This window comes from Sinocyclocheilus anshuiensis, unplaced genomic scaffold, assembly GCF_001515605.1.
Source record: "Sinocyclocheilus anshuiensis isolate Anshui unplaced genomic scaffold, SAMN03320099.WGS_v1.1 scaffold513, whole genome shotgun sequence".
In the NCBI taxonomy this organism is placed as follows: domain Eukaryota; kingdom Metazoa; phylum Chordata; class Actinopteri; order Cypriniformes; family Cyprinidae; genus Sinocyclocheilus; species Sinocyclocheilus anshuiensis.
The window spans coordinates 1,565,376-1,581,207 of NW_015537972.1; the positions used below are offsets into that span (position 1 = coordinate 1,565,376).

A 15,832-nucleotide genomic window follows, 5' to 3' on the forward strand; every position below is an offset into this window, starting at 1 on the left:
GCGGTTTGAAGTGATTATTTTTAGCGTGCAGAAGAGAAAATGTCATCCATTGTCTTTCCATTAGCTTTTGAATGGAATTATTGGGTGGGAGGGTTGGGATGTGCACTTGTCGTAGACTCTACCTCATCGGATCATGAGAGTGCATCTCTATGGGTCTCGGGGTACCGCCCGGTCCTCCGCGGGTCAGGGCGTCGATAAAGCCTCGAACCACGGCAGACCGCCGAGCTGTTCCAAACTCATCCAGTGTGTACCTGAGAGAATGAAAACAGAGTGAGAATTAAATATGAATTCAAGAGATAATGGTATGTCTGGTTAGCATGGCCCCGTTAGCTCATTAGTCGATGTATTGTAAATACACGCTCTGCAGGAAAAAAGGATCTTCCTGTATGGAAGATGTTTTTCCAAAAAAATATTCTTTTTCAAAGCCACATACAGTATATATTGCTGTTTTACTAATGTCAATGATTTAGCAGTGCCTGAAATAAATAGGTAATAATGTAAAATAAATTGGTAATAATGTAAAATTTTGGACGATGATATCGGGGGGCGGGGTTAGGGGGTGTGCCCGAAGCGTGAATCCATATGCAGAAAGGCATGGAAAACAAATAACGCGTTCTACGGAGCCACTAAAGTGACATGGTTAGCCGCTTGCTAGCGGTAGACTATTACATTACAGTACATGAAAGTTCACTTACCACATACACAGAGCAAGGGGAGATGACTGATAGGACAATGGCGAATGATTTGCAGATACTGAGCACCACTGACAAATATCTAACTTGTAAAATGTGTGGTAGGTACTGCCGCTCCGTAGTATACAGTCTGTGTGATCGTGAATCTCGAAAGTAAAAGTAAAATGAGAGCACGCATTCGTAAGCGGTTTCAATGCCCTGTATATTAGAAGCAGCTCCCTGATGCCCGCAATTTAGTATAATTACCCAACGATATATTTGCGAGAGAAACTATTGAAATATTTTTTTTATCCTCCCATCTCGTAGGCTTTATTCCCTTTAGGGGTTCCGTAGTACACTTAATTTCCTTTCCAAACACGGTATTGGGATGCGGCGGATTGCGGAGGGTATGGGGGGGATCACAATGCCGGCTCAACATCGTGATGTCTGTCAGCCATCGGCGATGGACAATGGCATCGTCTATCGGCCCAACCCTAGTTTGGGCTCCTTTTAATCGGGAGAATTTTCTGAAAATAATGACGTGCAATTTTACATGATGTATGCATGTTTAGTGAAGTTACAAATAAAAGCGCAAAGTGAAATTACAGTTGTTAATTCTGCTGCTCCTCAAGTGCGCTTGTCTGGTTTCATGTGTTACAGCTGAATGAAATCTTTCGATCTGATCAACCCAGCAGGCACACAACGTCATAAGACGTTGATATTTGGTTAAATTTTGGTTGCGACGTCGGGTGACCAAAATTCAATGTAAATTTAACGTCTAATGTCAATGTTAAATTGATGTCCAATACCGACGTCAGATGACGTTAATGTTAAATTGATGTCCAATACCGACGTCAGCTGACGTTGATATTTTGTTGTTTTTAGGTTGTGTAACCAAAATCCAATGTTAAGTCAACGTCAAATTGACGTCAAATATTGACGCCAACCCGATTTTCATTTTCAACCAAAATGCAACGTCTGTCTGACGTCATGTCCAACGTCAACCTGACGTTACATAGACGTCCGGTGCCTGCTGGGACAGATTATGGTACATTTGGGCTCTTTTTAATTGGGAGAATTTTTTTTAAATAATGACGTGCAGTTTTCCACGATCTATGCATGTTTCGTGAAGTTACGAATAAAAACGCGACGTGAAGCATAGAGCTGTTTTTCTTTGCAGCGCCTCAGTGCGCCTGTCTGCTTTCATGTGTTACACGGATTATGGTAAATTTGGGCTCTTTTTAATCGGGAGAATTTTCTGTTCGGTTTTTCAAGATCTATGCATGTTTCGTGAAGTTATGAGCTAAAAACGGCACAGGACTGCAACCTCTGATTTTTTTTGCTAAGTTACATGTCCTAATTCTGTTTTATGTGTTATAGCTCTATGAGTGATATCTTTAGATCTGAACGATGGATTATGGTGAGTTTGGGCTCTTTTTAATCGGGAGAATTTTCTGCAAATAATGACGTGCGTTTCTATGATATATGCATGTTTTATGAAGTTACGAGCAAAAAACGCTACATGACAGCTACCTTATTTTTTTGCTAAGCTACATGCCGCCTGTGCTGTCTGGTTTCATGTGTTACAGCTTTATGAACAAAATCTTTCGATCTGATAGACAGATTATGGTAAAGTTGGGCTCTTTTTAATTGGGAGAATTTTCTGAAAATAATTCTGTGTGGTTTTTCAAGATCTATGCATGTTTCGTGAAGTTATGAGCTAAAAACGGCACAGGACTGCAACCTCTGATTTTTTTTGCTAAGTTACATGTCCTAATTCTGTTTTATGTGTTATAGCTCTATGAGTGATATCTTTAGATCTGAACGATGGATTATGGTGAGTTTGGGCTCTTTTTAATTGGGATAATTTTCTGCAAATATTTGGGCTCTTTTTAATCGGGAGAATTTTCTGCAAATAATGACGTGCGTTTCTATGATATATGCATGTTTTATGAAGTTACGAGCAAAAAACGCTACATGACAGCTACCTTATTTTTTTGCTAAGCTACATGCCGCCTGTGCAGTTTTATGTGTGTTATAAATTCTTGAGTAATATCTTTAGATATAAATGACGGATTATAGTGATTTAGAGCTCTTTTTAATCAGGAGAATCTGCTCTAAAAAACGGTGTCTATATTTCCACGATCTGAGCAAGTTACAAGCAAAATGGTGACATCAATATATTATTTTCATATGGGTCTGGGGGTGACTTCTTGTACAAAAACGTGCTCCAGTTTATTCAAAACCTCAAACAATTATGCTTGTTTTATTCTACTCGATGAGACTGTAGCAAATTAGCTCAAAAGGGAAATATTATAATTAATTATAACTGGTTATAATTATGAGCTGTATGATGTTTTTGACATATTAGAGTAAATGGCACAAAAAAAACATATTTTGTAAATTATTATTTTATTTTATTTTTTAATTTATCAACAAATAACTTGGCACTACTTTGGAGTTAATCAAAGTGGCTACATGCATTGTAAAGCAGACTCTAAGCTTTCAAATGATATCCATTTTTTGTTGATCAAGGCAGTGTGGTTTGAAAAATATGATTAATAATATTTTCACGGAGGGGGGGTGTCCCACCCGCGGTACACTCCGGTTTAGACTGCAAATCTATTCTAAATCGATTTTTTTTTCAAGAATAGAATTAGAATAGAGAGTGCTAGAGTTAGAGTGTCAAATAAAGATGGCAGAGATGTTTTTTTAGCCGATTCTTGAAGATGGCTAAGGACTCAGCTGCTCGGATTGAGTTGGGCAGGTCATTCCACCAGGAATTTCCCTTTCATTTAGTTTTCAAATTGAATTAATTAAAATGTAATAAATGTTGTAAAATATAAAGTTTGGGGTCAGTAAGTATGAGTAAGAGTATGGTTTCCACAAGAACAATAAGTAGCACAACTGTTTTCAGCATACTAATAATAAGAAAGCACCAAATCAGCATTTTAGAATGATTTCACTAAGAAAATGAAAAACATAACTGCTGAAAAAAGATGTGCATTGTTATGCTCTGTGGGCACTAGAAGAGTGTGTTTTGGGACAAGTATGTGTGTAAGGGACAAATCTCACTTATAAAGAACAGGACGATCCTGGAGAGATTCCATAGCTTGACTCAACACGGGAGGAATATCACATGTTTCCTGAGTCAACCCTCTGCAGTCATCTACAGACACCAAAGACAGAAAAAGAAACATCTATAAGGTCTCCTATAATACTAAAACACATAAATAACTTATTACATTTTTTTATTGTGTAACTAAAACATAGTACTAAAGTACTAAAATCATCATGTAAAACAGGAGTGTCGTTGGTCGTTCTGTGAACTATGAGTCAGTTTTCTGTTTCACATTCCCTGGCAGCAGCAACTGTGCTTATATTCCAGAAACTTCTCGCCTCCGCTGTGTGTGTGTGTGTGTCTGTGTAAGGTCCAGAGCACACACTCACTCTGAGCCCAACGATAGAGCTGCTCGTATGCGGTCTCCTGTAACACAGCCATCTGCTCCATGATCTCCAGCCTGCAGTAAAGCACAGACATCACTGAACTACATGCAAAAAGTCTGTGAGAATCAAGATGGTTAATTCTTATATTTTCTTGTATTTTTAGTACATTTCTAATCTATTCTGTTCTATTTAATTCTATTCTAGTCTATTCTCTCTCACCCTGCCGTTTGCTGGTTAGTCCTCAGTAAGACCTTCACATCTTCATGGATGTTCTTCACACGGTTCAGTGCTCTGAAGAAGTCCTGCACAGTACACACACAGTTCACACAAACATTAGAGATGATTCTGTCTGAACTTATTTTTGAATTAGTCGGCATGGGATGATTTAATTTGTGAGTTTTATTGGTGTCATGTAACACTACAAAAATGTTTGAATATCTAGCTGAGAATTTTTTTTAAATGGGAAGATAAAATTAAAATATCTTTGTTTTTATTATTACTTTTTTAATTATCTTTTAAGATGAATATAATGTTGCCAATCAAATCTCATGGTTCATTTATGTGCTTTGGTTCTCAATTCAAATTTCATGGGCAATGACAAGCAGTTTTTTTGTAAGATAACGTGAGGTTACCTCAGTGATGGGACCATCTCGTGTGGAACGTAATGTTGCCATCTCAGTGGCAGACAGCTGGAATTTTGACAGGAATGCCTGGGCCACCTGAGCTCGAACCTCCAACCGTTGACTAAAGAGAGAAGGTTTAATAATCATTTTAATAGGTTTAATAATAATAATAATAATTTGTTACATTTATATAGCTCTTTTCTGGGTACTCAAAGCGCTTTACATAGAAAGGGGGAATCTTCTCAACCACCACCAATGTGCAGCATCCACCTGGATGATGCGAAGGCAGTCATATTGCACCAGAACGCCCACCACACACCAGCTTATTGGTGGAGAGGAGACAGAGTGATGAAGCCAATCAATAGATATGGGGATGATTAGGAGGCCATGATGATGGGCATGAGGATGGAATGGGTGAATTTGGTCAGGATGCTGAGATTACACCCCTACTCTTTTTCAAAGGACATCCTGGGACTGACCACAGAGAGTCAGGACCTCGGTTTAACGTCTCATCCAGAGGACGGTGCTTTTTGATAGTATAGTGTCCCCGTCACTATACTGGGGCGCTAGGACCCACACAGACTGCAGGCTGAGCACCCCCTGCTGGCCTCACTAGCACTTCTTCCAGCAGTGACCTAGATTTCCCAGGAGGTCTCTCATCCAGATAATGACCAGGCTCAGCCCTGCTTAGTTTCAGTGGGCAAGCAGTCTTGGCTTGAGCTTGAGTGATATGACTGCCTACATTTATGTAAATATATAAATTCAAATAACAGTATACGCACACACTTGTATACATACAAAAATAGAAAATTTTATCCAAAGCAACTTTCCTGAGTCAACCACTAGATGGCACCAAAGCTCTTGTCAAAACTACAACCCATATTCACACTTCAAGCACCTGAAATAAACATATTACTAGTCTTTCGCCCAACATAACACTATTAGGAAAGAGAACTGTAAAAGGAATTGTAGAACACTAAAACAAGGAAAGATGGCTCGAGGCAACATTATTAGATCAAGAACATCTATAAAGCATGATGACATCAGAACAATAGCAGTCATGTCCTCAGAGAGCAACTCGCTGCTGATTCAGCCCTCTTTCATTTTCTTCACTTTCCTCTCACCACCTACCAGCACTCAGACCATGTATTTATTTTGTGGAGCTGCTCTCTTAGTTAATGTTAAAGTAATACTAATGAAAGATAATACATGTAATGACATAAAACATCGCTATACGATTAATTGAAAAAAAAACTGAAAAAAAAAAAACAGTTTGACATTTTGCAATAAAGTACTCCATCCTTTTGACCTAGTGAGATTTTGAACCTGCGGCGTGCAGCATTTTTGAGCGAATCCTTTTGCCAGGCAACTGGTTCAGTCCATTCAAAGTTTCGAAAAGCTTAATCTTTTTCTCAATTTGTTTGAGAAATAAAATAGAGCTTCCCTATTTTCTACCTTGTTTGGGGAAAGCTACAGAGGGCATGGTGATGGGTGAAAAAAAAATGAGGTGGGAGAAAAAATATATTTCAATGCAAGCGAATGCAAAATCTCAGTTTCGTGAGTGAACCTCAAAATTTGTAGGGAAACGCAAAACTTCTGCAAAACATTACAAGTCTTTTGTGAGTGAATGTGAAAGTTTTATGAATAACAGACCCAGAGAAAGTGCCTCTCTCAGACAGCATACGATTGCGAATTCACTTTTGTTTCAATTTTTATTGCACTTGAATGGTCAAATACACACAATTATGTCATGTTAAATAAGCCTTTTGTATCTGAAAAACTTTATGTAATTTTATCTTTGTTCTATTGCATTTGTTCTATTTCTTTTAATTTGAATTTTATTTTTGTTTTTATTTTTAATAAAATGAAATAAAACAAAACTATATTGTGATATTTCACAACACAATATATGCTTCAAACAAAGCTTCACATTGTTTCACATGCTCAGCAGATACAGTCAGAAAATGCAAAGAAAAATTCAAAAAGTTAATATGCGAAGAATCTGATGACAGGGACAACTGCTAAAATCTGACAAAAACCTCGCCAATAAACATCAAGCATATTATTCCTAAGACACCAACAACTATAGTAGCTCAAACGTTTTTAAAGTAGTGTATTTATAAGTAACATTAACATGGCAGCATTGGAGCCCTCATTTCATATTCACGAAATTAGCAAAAACTCTTTAGTCTGAGGGCATCTTCAATCATTCTCTCTGTACGATGTTCCCTCAGTAAATACATAATGTTACCTTAACTCTCCCCATGGCTATGAGCTTGTAACAATGTTTAACATGCTAAAGGAAACATGTAAGCATGCAGGGAATGTGTTTAGTCGTGTGGGCTTGTTTTGGGATCATATTGCCTGTTTCCAGTGTCAATAAAGTATATGACATTTGCTTTAGGTCAGGGGAAAGATATCTGACCTAAAATATTTGAACAATGAGAACATATGAAAGATGCATTAAATGGCTGTAATTCCCTGCTACACAATGTTTACCTCTGCATGCTGTGTGTTTGTCTGAGGGATGTCATAAATGTCAGAGAAGATGTAAATTACAACCCAAAGACAAAGAGACTAGATTGCTGAAAAAGAAAACTGGAATTGTAGGCATCCATAAGGAACAGTTCGGCTAAAGATGAAACTTCTGTCATAGTGTTATTTATATACTATTCTGTTTATTAATATTTTAAATTAGCTTCTATTATTATAGCTTTCATTACTGTTTGTTGACTTGAACCAACAAGGCAAAAAAATTCCCTGCTAAAACTCCACCTATGCTAAGTGATAGATTTTAGCTTAAAACCTGCGCAGTTAACTAAAAGGTGACAACTTTTGGGGCACTGTTTATGTTGTACCTACAATAACTGCAGAACTTAATTATTAAATGTGTTTTTTTTTCTTTTAGAAACTGCATTCAAAATCCATTTGGCTGTGGAAAATATGACTGATAAATGTTTTGTCAATCATCCTCTGAATCCTCCTCATGGGCTATTAATGAGAACTGCTGGTCCCAAAAGATCACTGCAGAACCACAGGATGTCACAGGAGAAGAAAAATCAAAGTGAACTGAAAAAAGGGTAAAACCATCCCACAAGTCAAGAAATATAACTATAAAAAAGCACAAAGTCACAGATGAAAACCTAAGAGCAGTCTGTAAAGCTCAGGATATAGGCATATAATTGTTTCAGTACTCACAGTCAATGAGCCATGAACATTTTCTGCTCAACTATTCTCTACAGCACCATGGTGAAATAAATTTTCTTACTGAGACCAATCTTTAGAAATCAAGAAGAACAGAATGAAACCGTTTAGTCAAATGTAAAAAAAAATATGTAACTGCATTAAATTTAATGGTGTTTGTTACGAGCCCCTGCTCTTTCTTTCTTTTTTTCTTTCCTGAGTGTAGTTGCTAATTGGATGGGGGCGGAGACTATTACAAACACCTGAGGCCTCTGGTTATTTAAGAGCTGCTGGTGGCACTTCAATGACGGCTTGCCCTGGGAACTCTTTTTTTGTGTTTGCTTTTGGTCTTGTTTTTCCTTATTCTCTTTTGTTTTAGGATGGTGAGTGATTGCTTGCTTAGTTAGCGGTGAACGTGATTTCACCGAGTACAACATGTTCCTGGATCAACATCCTTGTTGATCCTGGAACAACATTCCAACCAACCAATCAGAATTGAGGGATAACTTTTCAGGAAATATCTGTTTTAGGCTTACGATCAGGGTTAGGTGCTTCTTCACCCTTGTTAATCAGCTATCATTTCACACTGATTTTAGGAATAAATTATGGGTAGGGTTAGGGTTAGGTTTAGGGGTAGGGGTAGGGATTGGGTTAAGTTTATATTTTTGGACAGTAATGTTGATCCAGGATCAACAAAAGATGTTGATCCAGGAACATGTCTTACTTGGCAAAATCACGGCGACCCTTAGTTACTACAGAGTACATAGAAAGCATAGGCAAGTGAGTTGACCCGGAAGACTTTTGTGGTGCAGTGTTAAATATTAATGACAAACATTACACTGTGTTTGAACTATTGACAATTTACCTCCAGAATCAGCACGGAAAATGCAATCTACCAATAATGCATCAAAACAATAAAAGGTTACACTTTATTTTAACAATCCACTTTAGACATTCTACTAAGTGTATATTTGCAACTACATGTCACCTAACTCTCATTAATTTGTAATTACATGTCAACTACCAGTCATTAGAGCATTAGAAGACATATAAGTTGACATATAGTTGCTTATAGTAAGTAGAATGCATGTTAGGGGACGAAAGTGCCAGCAAATATTAAGCAGATAGTCTACTAATACTCCAATGACTAGTAGCTGACATTATAGTTATAGTTAGTAGAATGTCTAAAGTGGACTATCAAAATAAAGTGTTAACCAATAAATCATCAAAACAATATAGGCCTATAAATAAAACAATAAATGAAAAACAAAACAGTAATAAATAAAATCATCAATAAAATCAAACAACAAATAAATCAACAAAGCGATAAATAAACAAATAATTAAAATGATAAATAAATCAAATCAATCATCTGAGCCTGGTGACTGAAAGCAAGGCCACTCTCAATGATACTGAGCTCAAAGTTGATAGATAGTTTCACCACTATACAATACATTTATTTAAGAATGTTTGTAAGCTTTATGATGCACCGCAATAACCTTGTTACCACTGAGAAAAATGGCTGATAAATGATGTTATGAATTATTGATGTCTGATCTGTTAACGCTGAAAGAACCATCCAAAGCGTGACTCGTTCCTCAGGCTAACGCCTCCTCCAATCAAACCTACTGATTATCAAGCACAAAATATTACAGAAAATGAGTGGTGAAGACATTAATCAATGCCTCAACCCAGAATAACATCTGCAGAAGCCCGGAACACAATGCAGCAGGCTTGCCTACTTATTGACTTTCATTTAATTGCTGTGTATGGGGTTTTATTAAAGACAGAGAACATTTGTGTGGGTTGGTAATAAGGTCCCAGCTTAATTAGCACAATCAGATAACGGGCCCTTCTGGATATCAGAATTTTCACTGCAAGTCTCCACTTACAGCAATATCACTACCAAAGAACGGGACATCAAATTAAAAACCCTATTTTATCAAACGACTTTTAAAATTATCCCTTTAGAAACCAGGACAACAAAACAAGGTTTAGACAAACAAAAAATGTTACAATGATACAATCCATCATATGGGGTGCTGAGCACATCTGAGTACACAAGTCACTGATTGGACATGCACTATTTAGCTTCCAAACAAAAATATTCACATATTTCTACACTCAATTGTGGACAACTGATCAGAAAGGCAAAGCAGATGTTGAACTGATATGAAACTGTGGGTATTCATGTAAGTTTAAAAGGACATTCATAAGACTTTAAGACAAAAAGTGGCTGTCAGAATATTTTCTACAACACTTCTCACATCTCAGTAACTCAAATGTCTTAAATGTCTTAATTTCTAGATCCTGGATGAGCCCAGGATTTATTTTTTATTATTAAAAATAATAAAATTTTTATGTTTGAGTTTAAAGACATTTTTGTTTATTTTTGTAAACCCTTAGAATATTGCGTTGGGTTGCCACTTGATGTCCAGCAAAAAAAGGGGGTGCAAAACCAGTTGAGAAACCCTGGTTTAGAGCATTGTTTCTCGGAAAAGTTATATCATACTGAACTATCTGCTGCTAATCTTGAGAAGGGTTTAACGCTAGCTGAAGAGAAAAGGCTTAGTCGACTAAATTTTAATTTGCCGATTGATCAACAGGAATTAGCAAAGTCACACAGTCTGTGACCGACAGATCATTAACACAGTTGCTATATATATATATATATATATATATATATATATTTTTTTTTTTTTTTTTTCATTTTTATATAGTAGGGCTGTGCCACTGCCCCTGGCCCAGTACCATATATGGTGGCATGAACCTTTTTTGTTTGTTTATTTGTTGGTTATTTTGTTCTTATTTATTTATTTACTTATTTATTTAGTTAGTTATTTTGTGTGTGTGTGTGTGTGTGTGTGTGTGTATGTATCTGAATGCTATTTTACATTAATATGACAATTTCTTTTCTCAAATCTTCACTCATGCCCATGTTCACAGTTTTTTCAGGGTTTTTAAACGTTTCTTCCTTTGGAACATCGGGATGTTTTTGGCATATTAGACAAGAGATGGTTTCTGTCCTGCTTGTGTCCCACAGCCCTCAGAGCGTAGAACGTAAATATGATGGCACATTAAATAATATCATAAATGCGCAACTAGTGAACTAATGGCTTAAATGAAGGACTAATAGTTGACTAGGGAAATCTTTAGTTGGGGGCATTACATCTGATGCATCACATGTCACTTCAGACTTTAGACAGGTGACAGCCTTCAGAATGATCACGTCCTGCCTCTTACTGAGAATGTCTCTCAACACCAACTAAAGCTTAAATGATATGAGGAAGTGACAATGAGAGGGAGTGATGAAGGTTGTTGAAAAACAATTCTGCCAGGTGTTGGTCTGTTTGCTTGTCCTTAAGTTGAAGCTTTCATTGCTGTCGCAAACTCATGTCTGCCATCACAAACGATTAGGTATTTGTAGTTATTTTAAATGAAACAGTCAAAAACAGTCAAACTATGACACTCACATTTCCATTGACATCAAAGTACTCCCAACATCTTTGGTACAAAAAAAAAAACATCATGTAATGGCACAGCAAGGTTTAAGAAGCCAAAAATTGGTGGCGTGTGCAGGATGACATTATACATAATATGCAGCAAAGCACTGCAGAATAAAGAATCAAAACTTCATTAATTTATCATTTCTCTCACAAACTTCAGCCTCTACATCAATTACTTATTTTAGTTAGAAGAGCTATAAAAGCTAATAAATTAATGCATGTTGTAATACTCAACTCTTTTTGCAGGAAGTTTTGCAACACTATTTTCTCTTTTAATATCAGATACAGAAAGGTAATCTGGCAGGGTGAGCTCCAGATTTAGAAAACTGCACACCAGCAGGTGTGTATTAATATTTGAGATCCTACTTTTGTCCTCTATGAAACCATGACAAGTCATGTCCTGACCTGTCCCTTGCACAGCTGTCCCTCTGGGGACAGACACGGTCAGGCAAGCCTAAAAAGCAGCCGGACAAGCAGGCACAATCCCATCTGTCTGATGAAAATGTCACTGAGACAGGAAATGTCCCAACAGAACAGTAGGACAACATAAGGAGGAGGGACACTCTATATTCATAGAATACCGAATGTGATTCCATAGGGACAGTGCATTAAAACAGATATTTTTAGATGTAAAGTAAGTTCATCCTACACTTTTTAGCATTTTAGTCCACCTAATGTTATTCAATCACAGTCACAATTTAGTTTTTCATAATCAATTTCCACTCTCTTGCTGACCCTGAGAATTGGGCAGTTTTTCGCTGCTGTACTATTCACATGCTGGAGATATAGTTCGCATTACCACATACTTCAAAATTAAAAAGGTTTCTGGACATTTATACAGAACACATTTTGCGTTTAAAAATATGAGACACAGGGTGGTGGAAAGAAAATACAAAGATGTAGAGACTACTTTGAGAACTACTTTTTAAGATATCAGTGTCATGTGTGAGGTGCTGCAAAACACACAAGTAGTGGTCAACCAATATTGATTTTTTGATAGTCGATATTAAGGTGATATATGATATCACACTATTTAATAAACAAAAAAAGGTAAAAACACATGCTGTTCTGTACAGTGTTTATTTGTTTCCTATTGTATTAAGCTGTAAAAATTGCACTGTGTAAAAGAACATAACTGGAAATCTGGAAATCAGTAAAAGAACAGACTTGACATCTGTGATGTGTCAGAGATTTTAGATATACAAAGACGGTGTACTCATATTACTTACGAATGGGACAACATACAACAGTTTCACCTTCTAAATAAAAGAACCATTCGCTATTGGTAAAGTCATCGTGTCACTGCAGCTGCCGATAGAAGCTCTGGTTGCTATAGAAACAGTCGGTGTCCTGAGACACGCTTAGGACTGCACAAGCACATTGGATAGTCTATCATGAAATATAAGAAAAATAGTATGACATTTTATTAGTAGGCTTGGTGAACAGCTTTGGAGATTTCGATATTTTTTTCCTATCCGAAGACTTAGATGACTGAAATAGCTTCCCGAAAGAAGCTTCAAAAATGTGCAAATGACTTGCCTTAAGAGTGAAATGATTTGCCTTAAAGGGACTTTGTCTGTATTTGGGAAGCACGCCATTGTTTTTAACTGCCTAACTCTTAGAGTAGATATGACCGTAAGTTATAACAACTGTAAAAAAGAAGTGTAACATTCTCTTGTGGTAGGCTGATGCGATATAACTATGCTGTCAGAGCTGTGCAATCACTTTCTCTATGCAAGTGCATATTGTTAAGGCATATGGGTTGTTTATAAGCTTTTTACACAGCCTGTGTGTTGCCACATATGGCTTAGATTAGTAGCATAATCGAATTTCTGGCTGCATTATTGTCAATGGTCAGTCAGCAATTTTAATAAAATTATACTAACTTGGTTGAACTTGACAATAAACATCAAGATTTCAAACTGTGTATTTAGCCTTACACAAAAGCCAACCATATGCATAATCTTACATTTTAAATGTGCAACATTATGTGAGCAAGGCAACAGTCAGCACTGACAGTGTCACAACTGTCATGAGATAAACGAGGATGTGCTCAAGTTACTGTCGGAGGAGTAATCGGAATACACTTTTTTAAAGTTATTTTTAATGTTATTGTTTTTATTGTTGCAGCATGTTTATTATGATTAATCTCCAACCACTGCACTCAAACCCAGAGTATATGACTCATTTAAGATAATTAAATCAGCTACTTTCAAATAATTCATGGGAAATATGGCATTTCTTTGGTTAAAAAAAGGTGGCCAGACTGTAAAATTATCACATATACATACAGTAGGTTTGTGCACTTCTCTTTAAATCATGAAATATAACACCATACATCATATTTCACAATTACATGACAATTTTTCTTTGTTTCATTGTAACCGAATAATTACTGTAAACTGTGGTTTATGTGTTTAGATTAAGTGTCTGATGAACTGTTCATCAATAAATCAATAATCCCGTGCTATGGACACTGCCATTGATACTGGCTACAGTGGAAGTTATTTTACACTACTATTTGAAGCTTCCCCTTTTTGAATGCAGAAGTGTGATAAAAGCCTAGTTATTCAAATGTGTAAGTGATTGCTTGTGAATGTGAAAATATCAGTGAATTTTGTCAATCACTTTATAATTTGTATATTTTTTGTATATATTTTTTTCTGTTACGCAATAAAGTTAAAGTGAATCACATTAAGTACGCACAAATTAAATGATGGAGCTTCATTTCTGTAAGCTATCTGTCAGCGCTTTGTTCAGAACGCGGGACAGAATACCTGCACAATGTTTGAAATGAAATGTATATTTATGTAACATTTACTAAATGAGAAACAAATAATTAAAAAAATTAATACTTGAAAAAATTTGAACTCTATAAAAAAATTCTGCAATCCTATTTTAGTATTTTTCACAAAAAATAATAATAAAATAATAATAAATAAAGACAAGGTAGTGCTAGTTTCACATACAGCACATGGTGAATATGACGTGAATATATAATGGCCAACTGGTTATAGCACATCAAGGGTTTAATGTTTGTCGATCATGCATGTCTAGTAACAGCACAAACCTCCTGTTTCCATCCAATTTGCATGGACAGATGGACTGTCACACACACACACGTTTTTAGGCAGGCTACAATTGCACACTTCAGAAGATCCCATAGCTGGAATCAGCAAAGTTTGAAAGGTTTATTAGATATTCAAAGAATTGTTTAAATAATATAAATCTGTATTTGATGATTGCTGATGGTAGATGAAAAGAATTAAAATGTTTGCCTTTCTATTACTAATAATAAAAAAGCAAATGCTATAATATTTTTTTGGATACTGTTTATTTTAACAACTCTAATAATGTATTAGACAGAACTGTTCAACAGAGACAGTATACTAATGAAGATGGAGAATGTGAGCTCTGTGTGCTCAGACATTTCTGTTCACAGAGCTGTCAAAATAAAAGTTCTGCAACTGACACAATCAGCCAAAAAAAAAAAAATCGTCTGATGCTAATAATTAAAAAATGCATCGACCATATATCGACCTTGGCAATACATTGTCAACCACGAGACATGAGTACAATATCGAAGCACAGAGTTTAGCTCAATTAAGCACAACTGAACCAGCAGTTTTTTTGTTTTTTTTTACTATATAGATACTTCTAGGCAGGTGTATTGGGACAAATTGGAGCTAAAACGTCTCGGTTACGTACGTAACCCTCGTTCCCTAATGGAGGGAACAGAGACGTTATGTCGTGATGACATAGGGGGTTCACTTGGGAGCCCAATCCTCTCTGACTTTAAGAGAAAATGCCAATGAAATTTGGCTATTGGATTTTGCATACCTGAGCCACTCCTCATGCATACGAGTATAAATAGGCGACAGGTGCATCCACTCTTCAGGTTTTATGCTGAGGAGCCGAGAACTTGTCCCTGGCAACCAGCGATGGTTCGAGTTTGCGGCATGGGGATATAACGTCTCCATTCCCTCCATCAGGGAAAGAGGGTTACATATGTAACCGAGATGTTCCTATCTGTCAGTCACTACGATTTATGTTGTGACGACATAGGGAGTCCATGGAAAGCGCCACAACCTGAACCCTGTCACAACCCTGTAGCGCTGCAAATGTTGACAAGCAGCCGCGTGTCAGACAAATGCTACACAAAGGTCGTAACCTTCCCAACGCCCCAGCGCAAATCCGCTGACCTTGGCGCCCGCAGGGACCAAAAGGTGATTACATCGCTGCTGGAGATAGCCAAGCCGCTGTTCTTATGACAGCATTTTTTTTCTTAAGGGGGTCATATGATGCGATTTCAAGTTTTCCTTTCTCTTTGGAGTGTTACAAGCTGATTGTGCATAGATAAGATCCCTGAAGTTGCAAAGACTAAAGTCTCAAAACCAAAGAG

General features: G+C 36.8%; 1 protein-coding gene across 2 annotated transcripts in view; it reads right to left on the reverse strand.

Moving 5' to 3' along the window:
* LOC107670561 (conserved oligomeric Golgi complex subunit 6-like) overlaps window positions 1-15,832 on the reverse strand; it is a 52,806-nt gene that overhangs the window by 22,316 nt on the left and 14,658 nt on the right. For both annotated transcript variants that reach the window (XM_016463203.1, XM_016463208.1), the window contains exons 5-9: window positions 4,751-4,862; window positions 4,338-4,420; window positions 4,122-4,192; window positions 3,747-3,840; window positions 123-251 (exon numbers count right to left, since the gene is read on the reverse strand). In XM_016463203.1, coding sequence (XP_016318689.1) covers window positions 123-251; window positions 3,747-3,840; window positions 4,122-4,192; window positions 4,338-4,420; window positions 4,751-4,862 — 489 coding nt within the window. The remainder of the gene's footprint in view (window positions 1-122; window positions 252-3,746; window positions 3,841-4,121; window positions 4,193-4,337; window positions 4,421-4,750; window positions 4,863-15,832) is intronic.